Source organism: Haliotis rufescens, unplaced genomic scaffold, assembly GCF_023055435.1.
Source record: "Haliotis rufescens isolate VD_foot unplaced genomic scaffold, xgHalRufe1.0.p SCAF_3, whole genome shotgun sequence".
Taxonomy (NCBI): Eukaryota; Metazoa; Mollusca; class Gastropoda; order Lepetellida; family Haliotidae; genus Haliotis; species Haliotis rufescens.
The window spans coordinates 46,572,925-46,598,363 of NW_025964001.1; the positions used below are offsets into that span (position 1 = coordinate 46,572,925).

The 25,439-nt window shown below is 41.8% G+C and overlaps 1 protein-coding gene across 8 annotated transcripts in view; it reads right to left on the bottom strand.

Moving 5' to 3' along the window:
• The window catches only part of LOC124118858, a 73,664-nt gene that overhangs the window by 17,333 nt on the left and 30,892 nt on the right, over nt 1-25,439 (bottom strand). For 5 of the 8 annotated variants that reach the window (XM_046481138.2, XM_046481132.2, XM_048403030.1 and 2 more), the window contains exons 6-10: nt 23,805-24,119; nt 22,072-22,260; nt 21,421-21,608; nt 21,230-21,279; nt 1,593-1,670 (exon numbers count right to left, since the gene is read on the bottom strand). In XM_046481138.2, coding sequence (XP_046337094.2) covers nt 1,593-1,670; nt 21,230-21,279; nt 21,421-21,608; nt 22,072-22,260; nt 23,805-24,119 — 820 coding nt within the window. The remainder of the gene's footprint in view (nt 1-1,592; nt 1,671-21,229; nt 21,280-21,420; nt 21,609-22,071; nt 22,261-23,804; nt 24,120-25,439) is intronic. The other 3 variants (XM_046481135.2, XM_046481134.2, XM_046481137.2) reach the window with 2 other exon arrangements.

A 25,439-nucleotide genomic window follows, 5' to 3' on the forward strand; every position in this document is an offset into this window, starting at 1 on the left:
CAAAAGCAACACTCAACAAATCACACAGCCTTCGACAGATATGTGAGTAAGTGGTTACACAGTTACTTCTAAAAACATGAATACTTAGGTGTAGTTTTCTGTAGCCTGTTTTTCCTGTTCACATGACCTTTAAATGATAATGTCAGTGCAGGCTTGAATAGTTCCATGGATGTTGTGATATGTATAGCACTAGGTTAGCCCTGACTGACATTATACAGTAATCGTGTAACAGGCAGCACATCATGTGTCACAGGAGAACACCATTCTGGGAGTCCTTACTTACTTAACTTTCAATGTTAATTCATCTGGATAGGAAACCTTAACAACTGCTGTGTCTATGAGAAAAAAAATATTTTAGCTCTTAGGATGAGAATATGTAGGACTATTCTACAACGAAATTGAATAATATGTGACATCATGATTGTGTATACTTTATACCCTGAACAATACAAGCCATTGACATTTGATATACGTCCTGAATCTACAGCAGTTATATAGGGACGACAGTCACTGGTAGTTCCAACTTGACATTTTCACATGCGGCATATCAGGATATTTGTGTCATACATACCAAGGGACAACTATGCCTCATGAAAAGAGGTCACACGAAAACAAGTTTGCCATGGTCTCTGCATATCAAGGCTTATTTGTTTGTTGTTTAACGCCACACTCAACCAAATTTCAGCTATATGAAGGCTGTCTGTAAATAATCAAGTCTGGGCCAGATAATCCAGTGATTGACATCATGAGCATCAATCTACACAATTGGGATATGATGACATGCATCAACCAAGTCTGCGAAACTGAGCACACTATCCCTTTAGTCAACTCTAAGCAAAGTTGCCTCTTATGGCAAGCATGGGTTACAAGTATGAACCAGGGATCTATGGTGGGTATGGGGCCATGTGTGGATGCAGTCTATCTGGTATCTGCCTGGAGTGGCAGTATATCATGATATCCTGTGGCCAGTAGCAGGACCAAGGTTGTCTATAGTCATCGAAACAAACACACACTGTGCAATCTGTTGTAAAGAATTAACATACAACAAAATAAATAACACACCACATTCAGGTTAAGCACTCAAAGTGAATTAGAGTTAATGAAGATGAATGTAAACCTACATTCCAAGTGGGTGTAGCAGACACTGACCAGCTCACACCGAGATACACTGACATGCCCTGCCAACACACCCAACAACCAAAGCCAGACCTCATGGAGGGGAGAGAAAGTAAATGGAGCCTGTCATCAGTTGTGTTCACTACTTGCAACATTCGACTGGTCAGGCAGGGCCGCAGGTCAGCCACTTTGGAAACTCTTAACAGAATGTCTACATATCTCAATCAGTTTTTCAAGATGAAGTATTTATGTATGTGACATGACATAGGGCACACTCACTGGTCCATGTGTGAAGGTGTCCCTGCTTGCCAGTCTGCTTGGTACAACCAATGACACACAACATGCAGGCTAGGCTGGTGTTATGATGGATGTTACTGGTAAAAGATGACAATATGGCAGGAACCACACCATGGATGACCATGTCTACACACATATGTACTGATGGATGTACATGAGGATGCACGAACCACAGGTACCTTTTAGTCTCGGGGCATCTCCCCGGTGCCGTTCCTCTCGTTCCCCACGGTCAAATCTACCACTACCGATTCGACCAGCTTTAACAAAAAATGACAAGTTTTGATGATATACTGAGTCATTCTACAAAGGATGCCAAATCTGGTGCAGCATGCACAACTCTAGCATCTAGCAAGCTGTTTCTGGGAACTCACTGATATAGGAAGTCTCCTTCACAATGCACAACATTCCGTGGCTTGAAAAACTACAATGACTGACTACAAGTTTGACAACCTTGACAACATATCACAATTTCAAAAGAAAGCCTGAAAAATAATAAAGATACAAAATGCAATTAAGAAGTATCTTTACTGATTTAGAAATTGGTTAAGCTATAACCATTAGTATTATACTCAAACAGCAAAAGGATATTCATCAATACTTTAATGTATGTGTACTACAGTTGAAGCGATATGTCAGCAGTTAACTGAGGTCATAGCAGCTAGAGCAGAGTCTAATGCAGGGAAAAGTCAACTAGCATTCCTATCTATACAATAGAGGGATCATTCACTCCGCAACTAGCATTCCTATCTATACAATAGAGGGATCATTCATTCACTCCGCAACAAGCATTCCTATCTATACAATGCAGGGATCATTCACTCCGCAACTAGCATTCCTATCTGTATTATACAGGGATCATTCACTCCGCAACAAGCATTCCTATCTATACAATGCAGGGATCATTCACTCCGCAACTAGCATTCCTATCTGTATAATACAGGGATCATTCACATCGCAACTAGCATTCCTATCTGTATAATACAAGGATCATTCACTCCACAACTAGCATTCCTATCTGTACAATACAGGGATCATTCACTCTGCAACAAGCATTCCTATCTACCGTATATGACCGCGGATAAGCCGACCCCATAGATAAGCCGAGGTGTTTATTTGACCATTGAAATACAAAAGAAAATGATATGACCCGCAGATAAGCCGAATCAGGAATTGAAAGACAAAAAACACTGCGAAGTCGGACTGAAAGACATGTGCCGGTACTCGCAGATATTCAAAAATATAAGATGAAAAACGTTGTTATTATATTGAAAAAGTCATTATTATTTCTAATAAAGATTTAACAAACCAGTCATCCACTTTCATATTGTGGGAAGCTGTTTCTTGTGGGTTTTTTTAATCTCATAATGATCGTTATATGTTGCCATCAACAACGAAGCGCCATTTTGTGAGTCGGTGTATATAGAATTATGAACCCGTGAGAAAATATATCAGCTGGAGCGAAGACTCGCAGTTTGAATTCAGCATCGTAAGCATGGCGTTTTCGTTTAAAACTCATGATGAAAATGTCAGTCAGTAAAAATATACCAACTTTTATAACCCCCTTTACACCACTATTGTATGTTAATCCAATTGAATTAAATAAACTATCATACTATGAACACATTAAATGACCATCACTTACTCACAGGCTTTTCCAGTTTATTAAACTAATCTCTCGAAAACAAAGGAATTAAGCCCCTACTCCCAACACGATCGCTAAGCACCAACAACTTGAAAATGTTTGTGTAAACAACCTGACAATACCAATCGGCCCGTTATTATCAATGCTCATTTCCTTGTGTACCGTGTTGCTTTAAACAACAGGAAGCAATCACAGTGGTCACCGTTTGTGACGTCACAGGAAACAGCTGATCACATGTTTTTGCAAATGGCGAACGGAATAACTCGCCGATACAGTTGTTTATTTGCCTCTTTCAATAAAGGTAGACACTTGTTCACTATCAATTTATGAACTTTGCATTACGTACGTAATAGCTATTGGCGATTTTATCTGGGGATTATATATTATAGCTGTGAATTACATATATTGTTACATGTAAAGATTGTGGAGTTTACGAAGAACGATAAACTTTGAACATTCAATTGAAAACTTATTATCGGAAGTAGTAACATGCATAACATTTTTTTAATAATGACAACATTGGTGTATAATAATAACTTTATTGATAATTTATAACAATAATGGCTCCAGTCGTGGCAACTTCCAAACTTTCGGGAAGTTGTAATCTATCGGACCATCATTCAGGCGATGTTTCTGACAGATCACGATCTGAAAAATACTATCATGAAAGTGTATCCCGTGGATAAGCCGACCCCTTTCTACAGAATCTTTTTTCTGGTCCTCAAAATTCGGCTTATACGCGGTCATATACAAGGATCAATCACTCCGCAACTAGCATTCCTATCTGTATAATACAAGGATCATTCACTCCGCAACTAGCATTCCTATCTGTACAATACAGGGATCATTCACGCTGCAACTAGCATTCCTATCTGTATAATACAGGGATCATTCACACCGCAACTAGCATTCCTATCTGTACAATACAGGGATCATTCACTCTGCAACAAGCATTCCTGTCTATATAATACAGGGATAATTCACCCTGCAACTAGCATTCCTGTCTATATAATACAGGAATAATTCACCCTGCAACTAGTATTCCTATCTATACAATACAGGGATCATTCACTCTGCAACTAGCATTCCTATCTATATACTGGTAATACAGGGATAATTCACCCTGCAACTAGCATTCCTATCTATACAATACAGGGATCATTCACTCTGCAACTAGCCTTTCTATCTATATACCGGCAATACAGAGATAATTCACCCTGCAACTAGCATTCCTATCTATACAATAGAGGGATCATTCACTCCACAACTAGCATTCCTATCTGCATCATACAGGGATCATTCACTCTGCAACAAGCATTCCTATCTATACAATACAGGGATAATTCACTCCGCAACAAGCATTCCTATCTATACAATGCAGGGATCATTCACACTGTAACTAGCATTCATATCTGTATAATACAGGGATAATTCACTCTGCATCTAGCATTCCTATCTGTATAATACAGGGATAATTCACCCTGCAACAAGCATTCCTATCTTCAAATACAGGGATCATTCACTCCGCAACAAGCATTCCTATCTATACAATGCAGGGATCATTCACTCCGCAACTAGCATTCCTATCTGTATAATACAGGGATCATTCACATCGCAACTAGCAATCCTATCTGTATAATACAAGGATCATTCACTCTGCAACTAGCATTTCTATCTGTACAATACAGGGATCTTTCACTCCACAACTAGCATTCCTATCTGTATCATACAGGGATCATTCACTCTGCAACAAGCATTCCTATCTATATAAAACAGGGATAATTCACCCTGCAACAAGCATTCATATCTATTTAATACAGGGATCCTTCACTCTGCAACTAGCATTCTTATCTATACAATACAGGGATAATTCACTCCGCAACAAGCATTCCTATCTATACAATGCAGGGATCATTCACCCTGTAACTAGCATTCATATCTGTATAATACAGGGATAATTCACTCTGCATCTAGCATTCCTATCTATATAATACAGGGATTATTCACCCTGCAACTAGCATTCCTATCTTCAAATACAGGGATCATTCACTCCGCAATAAGCATTCCTATCTATACAATACAGGGATCATTCACTCCGCAACAAGCATTCCTATCTTCAAATACAGGGATCATTCACTCTGCAACTAGCATTCCTATCTATACAATACAGGGATCATTCACTCTTCAACTAGCATTCCTATCTTCAAATACAGGGATCATTCACTCTGCAACTAGCATGCCTATCTTCAAATACAGGGATCATTCACTCCCCAACAAGCATTTCTATCTATACAATACAGGGATAATTCACCCTGCAACTAGCATTCCTATCTATTCAATACAGGGATCATTCACTCCTCAACTGCCATGTACATCATAGCCATGAGAGAACATACACCTTACATCTGCCCTGTACTACCCCACCATACACCCCACGGCCCTGTACTACCCCACCACAGGGTTCGAAATTAAGGGTGGCTAAGACGTCTTAATTTATGATTTTTCATCTATAAATCAAAATAAAGACAATATTTTTTGCGTCATGCTTTTTTTTCGTTTCAAAATTGGTTGAGAAATACCTAGTTTTCTAATTTCACTGTGAAAACTTTTGATTTTGTGAAGATTTTCCTTGATTTGTTTACCTCCAGTTTAGAGTTACCTCCCCATTGCATTTCCTGGGAAAACCTTTCACTTTCTTTCTTTCCGTTCAACTTTTGTTAATGCGGACAATTCTGAGCTCATTTTGACCAATGAACATATAGCAGGCAGATTAATATTATGCAAATGACGTATGTCTATTTTCGAGAGACCAATAAAATGCCTTAAAAACTATGTCATTGGTAATTTATTCAATTGACCCAAAGTCTTTTCTTTTTTTAAGATGACATACCATCCTCGAATCCCCAGACGACACCCCGTAAGGCTGGCTGACCGACCAAGCCGTAGTCACGTCAAAATAGTATATAATTTTATGAACTTACCTGTCATATCATTCATTTATTGGATCTATCACATTTCACAATGTCTGAAATACGTATTCCATTTCAATTCCAATTCAATTGCATTTTATAATTTCTTATTGATAAATCAAAAAACTATTTACTTATTCCCACAATGTTATTGAAAATAAAATCTCGAAAACACTCCGGCAACGAGTCTACATCGAACATGTCAAAGAGCAATATAAAGACATTTCAAGCAAATCTTTAAATATATTATACAAAGTAATAAATAAAATCAACAAAAATATATCTTAAAGTTGTCAAACTTACATCTAGGTTATTATTTCCATCTTTTCGTGCGATCGCGTGTAATTACGTCAAATGACATCTCGGCTTTCGTCGCCTCAATTTCCTCGGCTCGGACACGATATTTAATGCAAAAATATAAGCATGAAAAATCTTTGTCATAGCTCGTAACCTACCATGATACATACATGAAGTTCAATTTTTTTAATACAGATCGCAATTCCCTGCTTAAAACATTCAGAATAACACGATTTAACAAAAATCTTTCATTAAATTCGGAAATTCATCATGCCATAGATGTAATTTGATTGGCTGACTTAGGTCATGTGCTCAGATTTGACCAATCACAAACCTTGTAGCAGATTTCGGCAAAGAAAGCATCATTAGAAACCAATTTTATACAAGCTTGAAAGCAATGTGTCATATGGCAGTCTTTGACGAACTTGTTATTCGAAAATGGAGGTATTTCTTCATGTTACTGAGCGGACAACTGCTGTTATTTTTTTCAATTGTGTAAACAATTGTTTTATATGAAATCTTATATTTACGAAAATCGTCAATTTTTCACTTCCTTGGTCCTTTATCTGGAGGCTATGAATGTGTTAGCTTTCATTTTTTTTTATTTACAATGAACTTAATTAAATTGTAAATGCATTATTTAAATAAAGTGATAAACATAACTTTCATATTTATAAACAATAGGATTAAACCTTGAAATGGTGTTTAATATGTGGTAGCAAAGATGTTTTACATGCAAATATTTTCATTGATAATTGTTGGCTTCATTTATCACACAAAAGTCTCTGGGAACTCGCATGTCACAGCAGTAAACGCTTCTGGTTGACTGGTGTTGAAAGAGTTATAGTTTTATGAGTGTTATTTACCCCACCATACTCAACACTGGCCTGTACTACCCCACCATACACAACACAGCCCTGTACTACCACCATACATCACACAGCCCTGTACTACCCCACCATACACAACACAGCCCTGTACTACCACCATACACCACACAGCCCTGTACTACCACCATACATCACACAGCCCTGTACTACCCCACCATACACAACACAGCCCTGTACTACCACCATACATCACACAGCCCTGTACTACCCCACCATACACAACACAGCCCTGTACTACCACCATACATCACACAGCCCTGTACTACCCCACCATACACAACACAGCCCTGTACTACCACCATACACCACACAGCCCTGTACTACCCCACCATACACAACACAGCCCTGTACTACCACCATACATCACACAGCCCTGTACTACCACCATACACCACACAGCCCTGTACTACCCCACCATACACAACACAGCCCTGTACTACCACCATACATCACACAGCCCTGTACTACCACCATACACCACACAGCCCTGTACTACCCCACCATACACATCACAGCCCTGTACTACCACCATACATCACACAGCCCTGTACTACCACCATACACCACACAGCCCTGTACTACCCCACCATACACATCACAGCCCTGTACTACCACCATACATCACACTGCCCTGTACTACCACCATACACCACACAGCCCTGTACTACCCCACCATACACAACACAGCCCTGTACTACCACCATACATCACACAGCCCTGTACTACCACCATACACCACAGAGCCCTGTAATACCACCATACACCACATAGCCCTGTACTACTACCATACAGCCCTGTACTACCCCACCATACACAACACTGCCCTGTACTACCACCATACACCACACTGCCCTGTACTACCACCATACACAACACTGCCCTGTACTACCACCATACACCACACTGCCCTGTACTACCACCATACACCACACTGCCCTGTACTACCACCATACATCACACAGCCCTGTACTACCACCATACACCACACTGCCCTGTACTACCCTACCATACACCACAGAGCCCTGTACTACCACCATACTGCCCTGTACTACCCCACCATACACCACACTGCCCTGTACTACCACCATACATCACACAGCCCTGTACTACCACCATACACAACACAGCCCTGTACTACCACCATACACCACACTGCCCTGTACTACCACCATACATCACACTGCCCTGTACTACCACCATACACCACACAGCCCTGTACTACCACCATACACGACACTGCCCTGTACTACCCCACCATACACCACACTGCCCTGTACTACCACCATACACCACACTGCCCTGTACTACCACCATACACCACACTGCCCTGTACTACCACCATACACCACACAGCCCAGTACTACCACACAGCCCTGTACTACCACCATACATCACACAGCCCTGTACTACCACCATACACCACACTGTACATGTTGACAGTCCCATGTAAAAGGTTTCACTAAACACTAGGGATAAGGTATGAGCAACAGAGTATAGTCAGGTCTCCTAGGGATGTTGCATGCGTTCTGAGTGCCTGCATGAAAGAGGACAGTAAGTTCATGTTATTGAAGACAGGGTATCATGAACATCATCAACTAAGTATGTGTTTCATTAAAGCAGTGAGACTAGGAACAACACACACTGGAAATACTTCCTTGTTATCATGTAACAAACATGGAAACAATACAGTAAGAACATGTACAATACAGCAGCTGATTTGCCTCTATGATTAACAAAATTATGAAAACAGCTGTGCTGTACTCACTACCAGAACAAGAGGCAGTCATGCTGCCTGCTGCAGCTGGTAATGGCTAACAAAGTTAATGCCTCTATTGTCCATACATCTAGTCCTTGTAGGTATCCTTTAAGCTCTGCACTCTGTATTTATCTCTAAGTATTCCACTGTATTTATATCTCAAGCTGTTGTCATTGTACTTATCTCAAGGTGTTGCCATTGTACTTATATCTCAAGGTGTTGTCATTGTACTTATATCTCAAGCTGTTGTCATTGTACTTATATCTCAAGGTGTTATCATTGTACTTATATCTCAAGCTGTTGTCTTTGTACTTAAATCTCAAGCTGTTGTCTTTGTACTTATATCTCAAGCTGTTGTCATTGTACTTATATCTCAAGGTGTTGTCATTGTACTTATATCTCAAGCTGTTGTCATTGTTCTTATATCTCAAGCTGTTGACATTGTACTTATATCTCAAGGTGTTGTCATTGTACTTATATCTCAAGCTGTTGCCATTTTACTTATATCTCAAGGTGTTGTCATTGTACTTATATCTCAAGCTGTTGCCATTTTACTTATATCTCAAGCTGTTGACATTGTACTTATATCTCAAGCTGTTGTCATTGTACTTACATCTCAAGGTGTTGTCATTGTACTTATATCTCAAGCTGTTGCCATTTTACTTATATCTCAAGGTGTTGTCATTGTACTTATATCTCAAGCTGTTGACATTGTACTTATATCTCAAGGTGTTGTCATTGTACTTATATCTCAAGCTGTTGCCATTTTACTTATATCTCAAGCTGTTGTCATTGTACTTATATCTCAAGGTGTACTTATGTGGCAGTGTTGTATATTCATGTTTTTTTTGGTATTTTATATATTTGTATGCATATAATTTTTTGTAATGAAATGATGTTTTAGCCTTTTATTGTGTTGCATTAAATTAAATAAACCTGTATGGCTGCTGTATTCTACAGTGCCGCAGCAGAATAATGACTCAATATTTGGGTGGATTTTTCTTTTATTTAACTACTGGCTGTGGGGTAGGGTAGGTAGCTTGGGACTGTCCTTTGTTTAATTTAGCTTAAGCCTGATAGACCTTGTTTCAAATACTAACACCCAGCATTTAACCAGCACACCAGCCACTACCCCTTGTTCATGCTGATAACAAATATCTGCTTTGTGTAGTATTTTCAACTGAGATTCTTCTAACAGGTTAGTAATGTTTTTAGAGAAATCCAGCACTGTTTATCTTCACCTTTCCTAAATGTTTCATTTGAGAATGAGTGAACGAGTGCATATGTCTTTATCATGTATGTGTTTTCTTATAACTATGTTATTTATGTATAATGTAAAGCGTTCATAGATACGTTATGTGTAACACATAATTTGTGTTTTCTAATTACCCGTTTTAACTAAGTAAGTATTTTTGGCCTTGTATTTGTATTTAGATGCAGGCATCATAGTCCTGTCACTTTGTGTGGTGAACTCAGTTTGTGCCCCAGTTTCACCTACAGGGTATGCTTGTATTTTCTTGTGTATTAACGTAATCAGTAATTACATTTATCATATCATTACACATGTATAGGATACAAATGAATACATAGTTTTTGTGACTTATAATACATCCTTCAATGTATTTGTTAAAAACATGAGTTCTATCTATTTCTATGATGTTGTCGGTGTGACAATGTGAATAAATATAATATAATATGACTGCATGTGAATGTGATGTGCCCTTCCATATTTAGGTCTGTGTTTATTTACATACATATATATATATATGTATATATTTACGTGTAAATTTATTTTTGAAGTAATGTTTCAGGGCGTTTGTTCTGGCCGACAAAAAGTCCTGTTCACATATAGTGACCAGTGTTACTTATGAACACCCCCGGTTACACTTGTATCTCAAGGTGTTGTTATTGTACTTATATAGATCTCTTAGTGTCCTATGTACTCATATCTTAAGTGTTGCCATTGTACTTATAAATACAATGACAACACCTTGAGATATAAAGTACAATGGGAACACTTAGCGATATAAATACAATGGCAACACTTTGAGATATATTCTCAAGGTGTTGTCATTGTACTTATCTTTCTAAGTGTTCCATTGTACATATATCTCAAAGTGTTGCCACTGCATGTATATCTGTAAGTGTTGTCATTGTACGTATATCTGTAAGTGTTGTCATTGTACGTATATCTGTAAGTGTTGTCATTGTATGTATATCTGTAAGTGTTGTCATTGTATGTATATCTGTAAGTGTTGTCATTGTATGTATATCTGTAAGTGTTGTCATTGTATGTATATCTGTAAGTGTTGTCATTGTATGAATATCTCTAAGTGTTGTCATTGTATGTGTATCTCTAAGTGTTGTCATTGTACGTATACACATGCACAAAAGTTAAGCGCCACCCACCATATTTGTGAGCTGTTACTTTTGGCACTTAATGATGACTATTATAACGAGATGTACGATTGTTATAAGCCGTATATGTAAACCTCATGTGATGCAAAAGTTGTCCCAAAGCAAGTTTATCTTGTGTTCAAAAAGAATATGAGCAAAAAGGAATTTTACCGAAGACCAGAAATTGAAGGATTAGAAAACATTGAAAAACTTTTTTTTGTCATGTAACTGTCATGATATCAGCAGACCATATCAGGTGTCACATAGACACCCTATGGAGTGCAGAGTCTATTGCAAGACAGAAACAAGTCGTTGAATGCTTGTCTGATGCAAACAGATCCATTCTTCATGAAGTGCGGCTTCAAGTCCAGCGAGAGTTTTGAACTGGGGGATCACAATTTCTGATTTTCCTGCCAAGAATGTCCCAGAGATGCTCAATTGGATTAAGATCTACAGGGCGGCCAAGGAAGAGTGGCAATAGCTTCTTGATGCAAATAAGCCAAAACTGCCTGAGATCTGTGTGGTCTAGCATTGTCTTCCATGTAAACGGGTCTTGTCTGAAGAGGATGGTTGTCAAAATGAGGGACTACTACTAGATGAAGAACGGCATCTCGGTATTGTTGGCCATTCAGGTTTCCACGAATTGTCACCAGCGGAAGTTTGCACCTGAAGGAAACACAACCCCATATCATGACAGAACCGCCACCACATGCTAAGGTCTTCTGGATGTTCCTTGGTGCAAAACAAGTGTTACGTTGCCTCCAAACACATATTCGACCATCAACAGTTCGTAGCAGCATTCGACACTCGTCAGACCAATGGATCCTTCTCCAGTTGGCCAAGTTTCATCGACTACGGGCACGACACCATATCAGACGATTCCACATGTGCCTCTCAGTCAGTTAAGGACGTTTTACTGGTCTTCTGGCGTTATAACCAGCTGCTCTGAGGCGACGTCTTACAGTCATCGTCGAGAGTCTCTGATGGGTAATCCACTGCAGTCTTAAATCTGTTGAAGTGGCAAATGGATTTCGTCTGACTATCCTGAAAAGACGTCTATCCTTCCTGATAGAGGTCTTTCTTGGCCTACCAGACCTATGCCTGTCATTGACATCATTGGTTTGACCATGTTTGACAATCAAACGAGTGATAACACTGTGATGACGACCCTTGTGGTATCTGGACAAATTTGGGTTCATGAAACTATGGAAGCCTAATTCAGTCATACATCATCATATTTCGTATTTCTGATTCCCACACGTGACATCAAGAGACTATGAATATGGTGGCGCTTAACTTTTGTGCATGTGTATATATCTCTAAGTGTTGTCATTGTATGTATATCTCTAAGTGTTGTCATTGTCCGTAGATCTCTTAGGATATTTCTCTTAAAATAGCTCCTCTAATTATTCTTAAAGAAAGCATCTCGTGAAGTATTCTTATAGTAAGGAGTTCACAATGAAATATTACTATTTCAAGAACCTCTCTATATATTGCCTCTGTAGATGATGCTCTCTGTATGGAGTATTCCTGTTGAGAGCACTCTGGTTGCATTAAAGTGCCGAAGATACCTCAAGTTGAAGCACACTTGATTGAATGCCAGTTTGTGTGATCAATTTAAGTCTTTAACAAGTACAAGCATTCAGGAAAGAGGAACATGATATGGTTCATTTCAGTGTTTTGTGACACAGGCAAACCATGGTTGATAAATAAGTGAAATCACTGAAACAAGGTTTGGGCTTTGTTTTGTAGTTAACCTGAGCATGTTGATTATTCCTAGGACACCTTTGCTGAGATAAGACATGTAGTTAATAGCGGCAACTGCACAATGGTTGTACAGAATTGAAAATGTTCTTCAACCACAACTACGACTAGTGGACTGACAATTAAAGGATCAAATTGAATAATAATCAATACGACACAACTCTTAACACCTACTTACGGCATACAAGTCACTCACACAAACAACCCAAATTATGGTTTCATAAGTTTCAAAATTATTATTATATCTTTGATATTTCAGTATGCTCAGTTTACTGACATGAATGCAGAGCTTATGTTTGCCAAGTTTCATCTTCATATACTGTACACTTACCAAACCAAACACTGAACCAAACAGACATTTTAATGTCACTGCTGCAAGGGTCCAACACAACTACTACTGTACTGGATAGAGACTACAACCTAGTACTGGATAGAGACTACCACCTAGTACTGGATAGCTACTTCATCCTAGTACTGGATAGAGACTACATCCTAGTACTGGATAGAGACTTCATCCTAGTACTGGATAGAGACTTCATCCTAGTACTGGATAGAGACTTCATCCTAGTACTGGACAGAGACTACAACCTAGTACTGGATAGAGACTACAACCTAGTACTGGATAGCTACTTCATCCTAGTACTGGATAGAGACTTCATCCTAGTACTGGATAGAGACTTCATCCTAGTACTGGATAGAGACTTCATCCTAGTACTGGATAGAGACTACAACCTAGTACTGGATAGAGACTACAACCTAGTACTGGATAGCTACTTCATCCTAGTACTGGATAGAGACTTCATCCTAGTACTGGATAGAGACTTCAACCTAGTACTGGATAGAGACTTCATCCTAGTACTGGACAGAGACTACAACCTAGTACTGGATAGAGACTACAACCTAGTACTGGATAGCTACTTCATCCTAGTACTGGATAGAGACTTCATCCTACTACTGGATAGAGACTTCATCCTAGTACTGGATAGAGACTACAACCTAGTACGGGATAGAGACTACAACCTAGTACTGGATAGAGACTACAACCTAGTACTGGATAGAGACTTCATCCTAGTACTGGATAGAGACTTCATCCTAGTACTGGATAGATCTACATCCTAGTACTGGATAGATCGAGACTACATCCTAGTACTGGATAGAGACTTCATCCTAGTACTGGATAGAGCGAGACTACATCCTTGTACTGGATAGAGACTTCATTAGTACTGGATAGAGACTTCATCCTAGTACTGGATAGCGACTTCATCCTAGTACTGGATAGAGACTACATCCTAGTACTGGATAGAGCGAGCCTACATCCTAGTACTGGATAGAGCGAGACTACATCCTAGTACTGGATAGAGACTTCATCCTAGAACTGGATAGAGACTTCATCCTAGAACTGGATAGAGACTTCATCCTAGAACTGGATAGAGACTTCATCCTAGAAATGTATAGAAACTTCATCCTAGAACTGGATAGAGACTACACCATAGTACTGGATAGATAATTTGTTTGTTGTTTAACACCGCACACTCAGCAATATGTCAATTCGTAAACAATCAAGTCTGGACCAGACAATTTAATGATTGACATCATGATCATCAATCCACGCATATCGGGATACGATTTCATGCAGAAACCAAGTCAGCAAGCCTGACCACCCGATCCCGTTAGTTGCCTCTTACAACAATCATGGGTTGCTGAAGACCTATTCTAACCCCGGATCTTCACAGGTCCACCCAACTGGATAGTGAGAACTATCCTAGTACTGGATTGAGGGTAAAGCTTCTGGAATGAGAGTACATCCTACTGGATAGTGTTCGTTTGTTTATTTGTTGTACACCCCTACCGGACAGTGACCACACCCCAACCGCCCCGTGACACACCCTACCGGACAGTGAGAGCACACCCCTACGGGACAGTGACCAAACCCCTACCCGACCATGAATCACCCCTACTAGACAGTGAGACCACATCTCTACCGGACAGTTAGTACACCCCTACCGGACAGTGAGAGCATACCGCTACCAGACAGTGAGAGCACACCCCTACCGGACAGTGAGAGCACACCCCTACCGGACAGTGAGAGCACATCCCTTCCAGACAGTGAGAGTACACCCCTACCAGATAGTGAGCACACCCCTACTAGACAGTGAGTACACCCCTACCGGACAGTTAGCACACCCCTACGGGACAGTAAGCACACCCCTACCAGACAGTGAAAGAACACCCCTACTGGACAATGAGCACACCCCTACTAGACAGTGAGTACACCCCTACTGAACAGTGAGCACACCCCAACCGGACAGTGAGCACACCCCTACTGGACAGTGTGAGTACACCCCTACCAGACAGTGAGAGTACACCCCTACCGGACAGTGAGAGTACACCCCTACGGGAGAATGAGCACACCCCTACCAGACAATGAGTACACCCCTACCGGACAGTGATAGTACACACCTACTAGACAGTGAGTACACCCCTACTGGACAATGACCACACCCCTACTAGACAGTGAGCACACCCATACCGGACAGTGAGAGTACACCCCTACCAGAGAGTGAGAGTACACACCTACTAGACAGTGAGTACACCCCTACTGGACAGTTAGCACATCCCTAATGGACAGTGAGCGTACACCCCTACTGGACAATGAACACACCCCTACTGGACAGTGAGTACACCCCTACTCGACAGTAAGAGTACACACCTACTAGACGGTGAGTACACCCCTACTAGACAGTGAGTACACCCCTACCGGACAGTGAGTACACCCCTACCGGACAGTGAGAGTACACCCCTACTGGAGAATGAGCACACCCCTACTGGACAGTGAGCACACCCCTACCGGACAGTGAGCACACCCCTACTAGATAGTGAGCACACCCCTACCGGACAGTGAGAGGACACCCCTACCAGACAGTGAGAGTACACACCTACTAGACAGTGAGTACACCCCTACTTGACAGTTAGCACACCACTACCGGACGGTGAGCACAGCCCTACTGGACAGTGAGAGTACATCTCTACCAGACAGTGAGAGTACACCCCTACCAGACAGTGAGCACATCCCTACTGGACAGTGAGAGTACACCTCTACCGGACAGTGAGAGTACACCCCTACTGGACAATGAGCACACCCCTACTAGACAGTGAGACAGAGTACACCCCTACCGGACAGTGAGCACACCCCTACCAGACAGTGAACCAAGTCAGCAAGCCTGACCACCCGATCCCGTTAGTTGCCTCTTACAACAATCATGGGTTGCTGAAGACTGCATTAGTACTGGATAGAGACTTCATCCTAGTACTGGATAGCGACTTCATCCTAGTACTGGATAGAGACTACATCCTAGTACTGGATAGAGCGAGCCTACATCCTAGTACTGGATAGAGCGAGACTACATCCTAGTACTGGATAGAGACTTCATCCTAGAACTGGATAGAGACTTCATCCTAGAACTGGATAGAGACTTCATCCTAGAACTGGATAGAGACTTCATCCTAGAAATGTATAGAAACTTCATCCTAGAACTGGATAGAGACTACACCATAGTACTGGATAGATAATTTGTTTGTTGTTTAACACCGCACACTCAGCAATATGTCAATTCGTAAACAATCAAGTCTGGACCAGACAATTTAATGATTGACATCATGATCATCAATCCACGCATATCGGGATACGATTTCATGCAGAAACCAAGTCAGCAAGCCTGACCACCCGATCCCGTTAGTTGCCTCTTACAACAATCATGGGTTGCTGAAGACCTATTCTAACCCCGGATCTTCACAGGTCCACCCAACTGGATAGTGAGAACTATCCTAGTACTGGATTGAGGGTAAAGCTTCTGGAATGAGAGTACATCCTACTGGATAGTGTTCGTTTGTTTATTTGTTGTACACCCCTACCGGACAGTGACCACACCCCAACCGCCCCGTGACACACCCTACCGGACAGTGAGAGCACACCCCTACGGGACAGTGACCACACCCCTACCCGACCATGAATCACCCCTACTAGACAGTGAGACCACACCTCTACCGGACAGTTAGTACACCCCTACCGGACAGTGAGAGCACACCGCTACCAGACAGTGAGAGCACACCCCTACCGGACAGTGAGAGCACACCCCTACCGGACAGTGAGAGCACATCCCTACCGGACAGTGAGAGCACATCCCTTCCAGACAGTGAGAGTACACCCCTACTAAAAAGTGAGCACACCCCTACTGGACAGTGAGAGAACACCCCTACTGGACAGTGAGCACACCCCTACTAGACAGTGAGTACACCCCTACCGGACAGTGAGTACACCCTTACTGGAGAATGAGCACATCCCTACTAGACAGTGAGTACACCCCTACCAGACAGTGAGTACACCCCTACCCAAAAGTGAGCACACCCCTACTGGACAGTGAGAGTACACCCCTACCAGACAGTGAGCACACCCCTACTAGACATTGAGTACACCCCTACCGGACAGTGAGTACACCCTTACTGGAGAATGAGCACATCCCTACTAGACAGTGAGTACACCCCTACCGGACAGTGAGTACACCCCTACCCAAAAGTGAGAGTACACCCCTACTAGACAGTGAGCACACCCCTACTGGACAGTGAGAGTACATCTCTACCGGACAGTGAGAGTACACCCCTACTGGAGAATGAGCACACCCCTACTAGACAGTGAGTACACCCCTACCGGACAGTGAGAGTACACCCCTACTGGAGAATGAGCACACCCCTACTGGACAGTGAGTACACCCCTACTAGATAGTGAGCACACCCCTACCGGACAGTGAGAGTACACCCCTACCGGACAGTGAGAGTACACACCTACTAGACAGTGAGTACACCCCTACTTGACAGTTAGCACACCACTACCGGACGGTGAGCACAGCCCTACTGGACAGTGAGAGTACATCTCTACCAGACAGTGAGAGTACACCCCTACCAGACAGTGAGCACACCCCTACTGGACAGTGAGAGTACACCTCTACCGGACAGTGAGAGTACACCCCTACTGGACAATGAGCACACCCCTACTAGACAGTGAGACAGAGTACACCCCTACCAGACAGTGAGCACACCCCTACTGGACAGTGAGAGTACACCCCTACTGGACAGTGAACACACCCCTACCGGACAATGCGAGTACACCCCTACTGGACAGTGAGCACACCACCCCTACAGGACAAAGAGTACACCCCTACCGGACAGTGAGTACACCCCTACCGGACAGTGAGTACACCGCTACCGGACAGTGAGTACACCTCTACCGGACTGTGAGTACACCCCTACTGCACAGTGAGTACACCCCTACTAGACAGTGAGCGTACATTCCTACTGGACAGTGAGAGTACACCTCTACTGACAGTACATTTTGAATAAAGGATACTTTGTTCTGTATTCAGAGGATTAAGCTTGGTTGGTGATTACTTAAAGGTGATTGGTCCAAAGTTCCCAAACATTGTTGCTAAAAGGTTTAGAACCGAACAAAAGATGCATGTCACCAACTTGAACCAAGGCTATGGCTACAAAACTAGAGACTTTAAAAGCAACATGCACCAGACACTTAGTTCACTGTTCACAGATATTTTCTCTAAGAACAACAGTCAGCCACAGTGTAAAAAACAGCAAAAAGTCACTGAATAATCATCCTCTCGTACAGTAATTATTAATAGAAATAAAAAAATAGTTATCAATGTGTATAATTCTAAGAATACTACCTCTGTTACATCATGGCCATAAATTCCCATGTTGGCCATCAATAGATTTTCAATAGAAGTCCTCTTTACTGCCAACTATCTCTGAACAAGTTTTGAAGCAACATCTTCTCAGGATTAATGCAACTGTGCATGCGTGACACAGTAAATCATCACTTCTTTTCTCTGTGTATTGAAGTAAACATCAAAATAAATTTGATCACGTTCAGCAGAAATTTGGATATGTTTTCACACCATAACTTCAAGATCATCTTCAAAACAATGATACAACATCAGACACTGGTAGTTGCTGGGAGTACTAAGATAAAACGTTAATGTAACTGACGATAGTTAGTTGACGTATTCTGGGAGTCAGACACTCCCTCTCCATCAGCGTCTCCCTCTCCATCAGCGTCTCCCTCTCCATCAGCATCTCCCTCTCCATCAGCGTCTCCCTCTCCATCACTCTCTCCCTCTCCCTCTCCATCACTGTCTCCCTCTCCATCGGCGTCTCCCTCTCCATCAGCTTCTTCTCAGGGTGAGGCATCGACCAGGTTGTCAGATACCCTTACCCTTGATGCCAATCGTGCAAGAAAAGTATGTGCACGCCTTCACTGAGATGCTCTTATTGCAAAGATCTCTCAAAGGAGACGTTTGAAATACTCTGTATAGCCTGAGGCTCTCCTGAGGATAAATTAGCAAGGAAAACTAGAGCCTCTACTATATCATCGCCTAAAACAAAAACTAAACTGAAGAAAGTGTCCATCATGGAGTAAAATCCACTGACGGGTACTCGACGACAAGATTGTGTCGAATGAGGGCGACATTGATCCTTGAGGGGAAACCTAATGCCTCATCCCACCTGTCTAAAGGAAAAAAAGAGCAGTTGAACCTTCCTATTTTGTTTGTTTTGTTGAAATAGATCCAATGATGAGCGTTTTGTCCTGCAGGGAAGGGCATCTCCCCAAGGCAACGGAGTTAACTGACTGTCAATGTCCAGTTTCCACCCTCTCTGAACTACAGTGGAATTTCTGGGCTCGATAATAGCGCCACCAGTGGCTATTACAAATTTTGTCCCTTCTATTGACCAATCAGATTCCACCTCTCATATCACTTGCATTTGCTTCAAACAAAATGGTGGCGCCCAGTCAAGACGATCTGAGCGATAATCAAAATCTATATTGTGATAAAATGGTTCTTACTAAGCGAAGTGCATAAAATCACTTGAGCACCTTGATTAAAAAGATGAAAAGATTTTGAAAATACATGTTGACATCAAGTCATATGCTTTGCAAATAGGGCAATCGACCCCAATCTAATTAAAATCAGACCTCAGTTCTCGCTACTGCTAAACAAAGATCTGAGGACATCCCATTACGGGTCACGTCAGAACGACCTTTCATCCGACTAATCAGAGCATCGCTTACCAGATCATTTTCTAATCATGCAGCCTCGAAAACTTTAACTCCGAACGATAGTTACGGGTTTAACGACTGTATCCATAAATCAAAGATCTGATTTTAATGAGATTGAATCCACCCAAATCTGCATGGCAGTTTACGGACCGGTTGTCGATTTCATTACGCGATTTTGATTGGACTATGCATAGACTCGTTAGACCAGCCCAAATTTAACTCCATGATTCCAGCCTAGTTTGGCAAGGGTGGAAACTGGACTTTCAGTGAGTGAGTGAGTGAGTATGGTTTTACGCCGCTTTTAGCAATATTCCAGCAATATCACGGCGGGGGACACCAGAAATGGGCTTCACACATTGTACCCATGTCGGGAATCGAACCCGGGTCTTCGGCGTGACGAGCGAACGCTTTAACCACTAGGCTACCCGACCGCCCCTGACTTTCAGAGTCAGTTAACTCCCTTGTCTCGGAAAGATTGGGAAGGTTAGCTATCCTGGGCTTGAAAGAAGCCTCTGAGCCCCATGTCTCCTTTAATATGAGTGAATTCTCAAAAAGATGAGGTCGAGATCTTGTGATACTATATGCGACCGAGGGTCTTCCTGAGACGTTATATATCAGCTCTTACTTACACATTGCCGTGGCACATCAGTCAACTCTCACAAGAAGAGAAATGTTGTCAGGAAGGTTTTCGATGCTCATATTTCACCCTCAGTACATGTATCTCAAGGAAAAGCTTGTGCACCACAGGCATCTCAACATAATGGGATGCACCCAAACTGATAGTTGGCAGTGAAGAGGATGTCTGTTGATATATCTAAAAGATTTTGAGTCTAATGGCAGCCAAGAAGGGAATTTTTGGCTATGTTATATGCAATTATGTTTTTTATTTGTCTAGCAATTTAAATGTTTCCATGGAAATAAATAGCAAGAAAATCAAAACCCATTTTCATTCAATTTCACAAGAGAAAGTGTAACTACCTGGACGTTTGGCTGGCTCTGTTCTCTGTGGACTTGAAGGTTGTTCGAAACTGAAACAAAACAAATAAGTTTATCAGGTATTTAATCATTCAAAAATGTCTCACGTCCATGTCAAAATATTCATTAAAGAAGAATACATATAGATTATATTCCATGAAACTATACAACTGTGTAGGATTAATATCACTTACTCTTGCTGATTCTTATCTGCATCCCATGCACGCCTCCACTCTCCTGAGGTAGACTTCTGGCGGTCCATTCTCTCCTGGTCCACACGGTCGCGCTCGGCCTTCCACTCCAGGTACTGCTTCCGCTCTTTCCCTGTCATCGCCATCGCAAGCTCCATCTTGGTGCGAGGGGGCCCCGACTTGGGACGCTCCTGGGACAAGAACACAACACTGCATCCACATCATCACCATGATAAACCTCAGCCTTATGCAATGGCACCATGTGACAGCAAATACAAGGCTATATGGTAGATCACATGGTAGATCACATGGTAGAGATCACAATTCCGAAAGTCTACTGATGTCCAAGATGAAACAGATCATGCTTCACGCTCAAAACTAAGCATGCAGATATGCACCGACGTCCCGATTCAGAATACAACTGTTTGTAATTTACAGGGATCAAAAGCACTAAGAACTTAAGAAACCTGGTCCTATCTAAGGACAATCAGACTTATGTAAGAAATTCTTTCGAGTCGGTTCCTCCGCGAGGTGCTAGAGATGACAAAACACACACAACCAATGCACAAAAGAGACAGAAGCAATCAGACAGGTTAATATGTACGCGACAAATTCATCAAAAACACTTGCTTAAATGATCAAGTAAATTATTACCTGTCGTTCTTTGGTTGTTCTCATTTGTGTTTTAACATTATTAAAATCTTGTCCCCCATAATTCTTGGGGTGTCGTCTAGTGTCAGACTTGCGGATTTTTTCCGCTGGGGATTCTCCATTAGATTCTTTGGCGGGCCCTTCTCTGCGGCGGTCAGCAAGGAAGTTGTAGGAGGGGTCTGGAGGTGGACCCTGGGAAGGGAGGATAACATTAGTTGGTGGAGTATAATATGAGGGTCATTCACATTAGCTACAGTTCTCCTGTCAAGTGCACAAATAAGAATATGATTTACAGTGAAATCAACATTATTTCAAGACTAAAAACCATCATTTTTGGGGGATGGTATATTTTGTTATTTCTGTATTTTGTACCTCCACTGCATGGCCAAATGAAATAGTCCTTCATTTCTCATTATGATACACTTTCCCTGGATCTTTCTACATGAAAACATGGACATGTTTGTTTGTTTGTTTGTTATTAAACACCACACACTCAGCCATATTCCAGCTTTATGACAGCAGTCTGTAAATAATCAAGTCTGGACCAGACAATCCAGTATTTGACATCATGAGCATCGGCCTATGCAATTGGGATATGATGACATGCATCGACCAAGCCAGCCTGACCACCGGATCCCATTAGTTTCCTCATACAACAAGCACACAGGCCCCTTAAGCAGGATAGTGATATTACTGAAACACCGGACCCATGTATATAAATAGACATATGACCTGCATGACGCAAACCTTAATTTGTGCTGTGATTGGTCCATGCTCCAACGATAACAAACGCACATGGGGATATTTACCAATCGAAACGCTCAAGGCCATTTTGTTTACTTCCGTGACCCACAGCCGCGACTGAGCCAGTATTTCGATAAACTCACCCGATATAGGTAATAAATTGCAAAAAATAAAGGTTTGTGGCATGCAGGTCGTATGTGGAGGGAGTTGGGGACGTATTGTGAACATGGCATAGCCGATTTCAACTTTGGCCAAGATGGTGAGTGATGTACCTTGTCTTTTTATATGGGTCCGGTGTTTCAGTAATATCACTATCCTGCTTCAGGGGCCTGTGGACAAGCACAGTCACCTGTTAGGGCAAGCATGGGTTGCTGAAAACCTATATATTCTAACCTGGATCTTCACAGGTCAATCTTTTTAAATCTTACAATGAGAAACCTTATTCCCTACTGAATCACTACAGCTGCAGCAAAATGAAGCTAATTATTCTATGTGTCATTGCAGTCATGCTCCCTCCAGAGTCTGCACACTGAGTGTAGACAGTGGTCACACAAGCAGCATTTCATGCTGGCACCACTGACACTATACACCATCCAGGCAAAAACATACAGTGATGAGAAAACATCATCAACATGAAGCACAGCCAATACACTGGGACAGGTTAATAGGATGTTTGTAAGTACCTCCCTTACCCAAGGGGACAAACAGATAACACCAGGAACATAAGATGCTACCTCACTATATGATGATAATAGAGCTGAATATATATATGGGAAGGTAATAAAAACTAAGCAGGCTATATATCTCCTTTGAGCAGCATGGGCTAAGTCATCTGGTGAACATGACCCAATCAAAGTTAACACAGTGGTCCGTTTGAAGTGTCAATACAGGGTACTACAGCCTGACTGAGAGCGTGCTAAGTACAGTGCATGATGCAAGGAGCCTAACACTTCCACACTGCTTGTTGCCCTGCACTGGACCTGTGGACTCACATCTTCTGGGCCCAGCTTGCTTGAACTTCTCTGGGGTCGACTTGAGGGTATGAGGCGACCTCTCCTTTCAGCCATCTCTTCATGGTCCTCTGAGGTCATTTGGGGTCGTCTGTTTCTCTTGGCAGGGGTGGTCTTCATCTCATGCTTTGCCTCCTCCCCATCCTCCTGCCCTGCTTCATGGGGATCAGTGTGGAACCGGGAGGGGGGGCACCTTGTCATCCCGTCTCCTTCATCACCACCATCATTGGCATCGTCCTCAGTGATGTCAACTTCACCAGTCTGGGGTTGCCAACGTATAACTCGAAAAACACCTTGCTAAAGATGGGATGAGAGTAACATGCCAGTTAGTAGGGAGACTGAGGACAGCATGCAAGGACAGACACCTGTGTACATAGTTTCTTTCAGAAGGGGGTCAGTACAGTCAATGCCATATGTGCTGGCAATATAAGTATGTATAGATCTATTACAGATGTTAGGAAAGTGCATAGTACATAAAATAATTGACTGAAAAATCCAAATATCAGACAAACCCTATGTACACAGGTTTGAAGTGATCAATGATTTGATGACAGACTGTTATTATATATAGCGGCACCTCATTTGCCCAGACTTAGATGGCCTACAAACCTCCCTTTGTTCCCAACCAGCATAATTTGGAAAAACATGTTCACAGGAGACATATCCAGGAATTGATACTTAATACACGGTGAAAAGGGAAATAAGCTCCTCCTAACTGAAAATAAGGACATCTTATGTCTTTTCCACAGAATATGTAGTTGCTGAAGAGACTACATGCATAATGTAGTCATCAAATCACATCAACAATGCAGGCTAGCTAAGTGAAACTGATCGGACATATATGCTTAGATATATATATATATATAAATCAGGAATTGTGAGCAAATTTTGCTGAATCTATGCTTCAGAGCAAGCCTGGATCATGTCCCCCAGCTATTGTACAATTTGTACTATGGGACATAGCTCTTTTATTATTCATGAGCCAAAATGTCTCTGTCATTCCTTGTTCTAAGTGTCTACTGAGTGAAAAAAGTTTCACTGTGAACTGATACAAACCTTTTTATTTAGAGCCTCTTATGCGAATGCCAAAATACCACTTACAATCATTATGGCAAAAAAAACTTTCTAATTTCCTCTTTTCATCTGTTTCACAAATCAAGCAAATCCCCAGTATTCCTTGCCAAGCAAACCACTGCACTAACCTTAGACAACGGAAGACTGACAGGATCATGCATAATCATTTATAAGGAAGCACTCACTACAAACTATAGTAGTATAACAAAAATATTTCTCAAAGTTGACAGAGCAATGATGGTAAAATGCAACAAAAGACATTACAAACTGCCATTGTCACACTGACTGTAATACCGGTGTGACATTGGCAATATGGGTGTAGGTGGACTTACCCATGGAGACTACCCCTGTGGTCTACTCGTGGTCTACCCCTGTAGTCTACTCTTGTGATCTCCCCTGTAGTCTACTCTTGTGATCTCCCCTGTAGTCTTCTCTTGTGATCTCCCCAGTAGTCTACTCTTGTAATCTACCCCTGTAGTCTTCTCTTGTGATCTCCCCTGTAGTCTACTCTTGTGATCTCCCCTGTAGTCTACTCTTGTAATC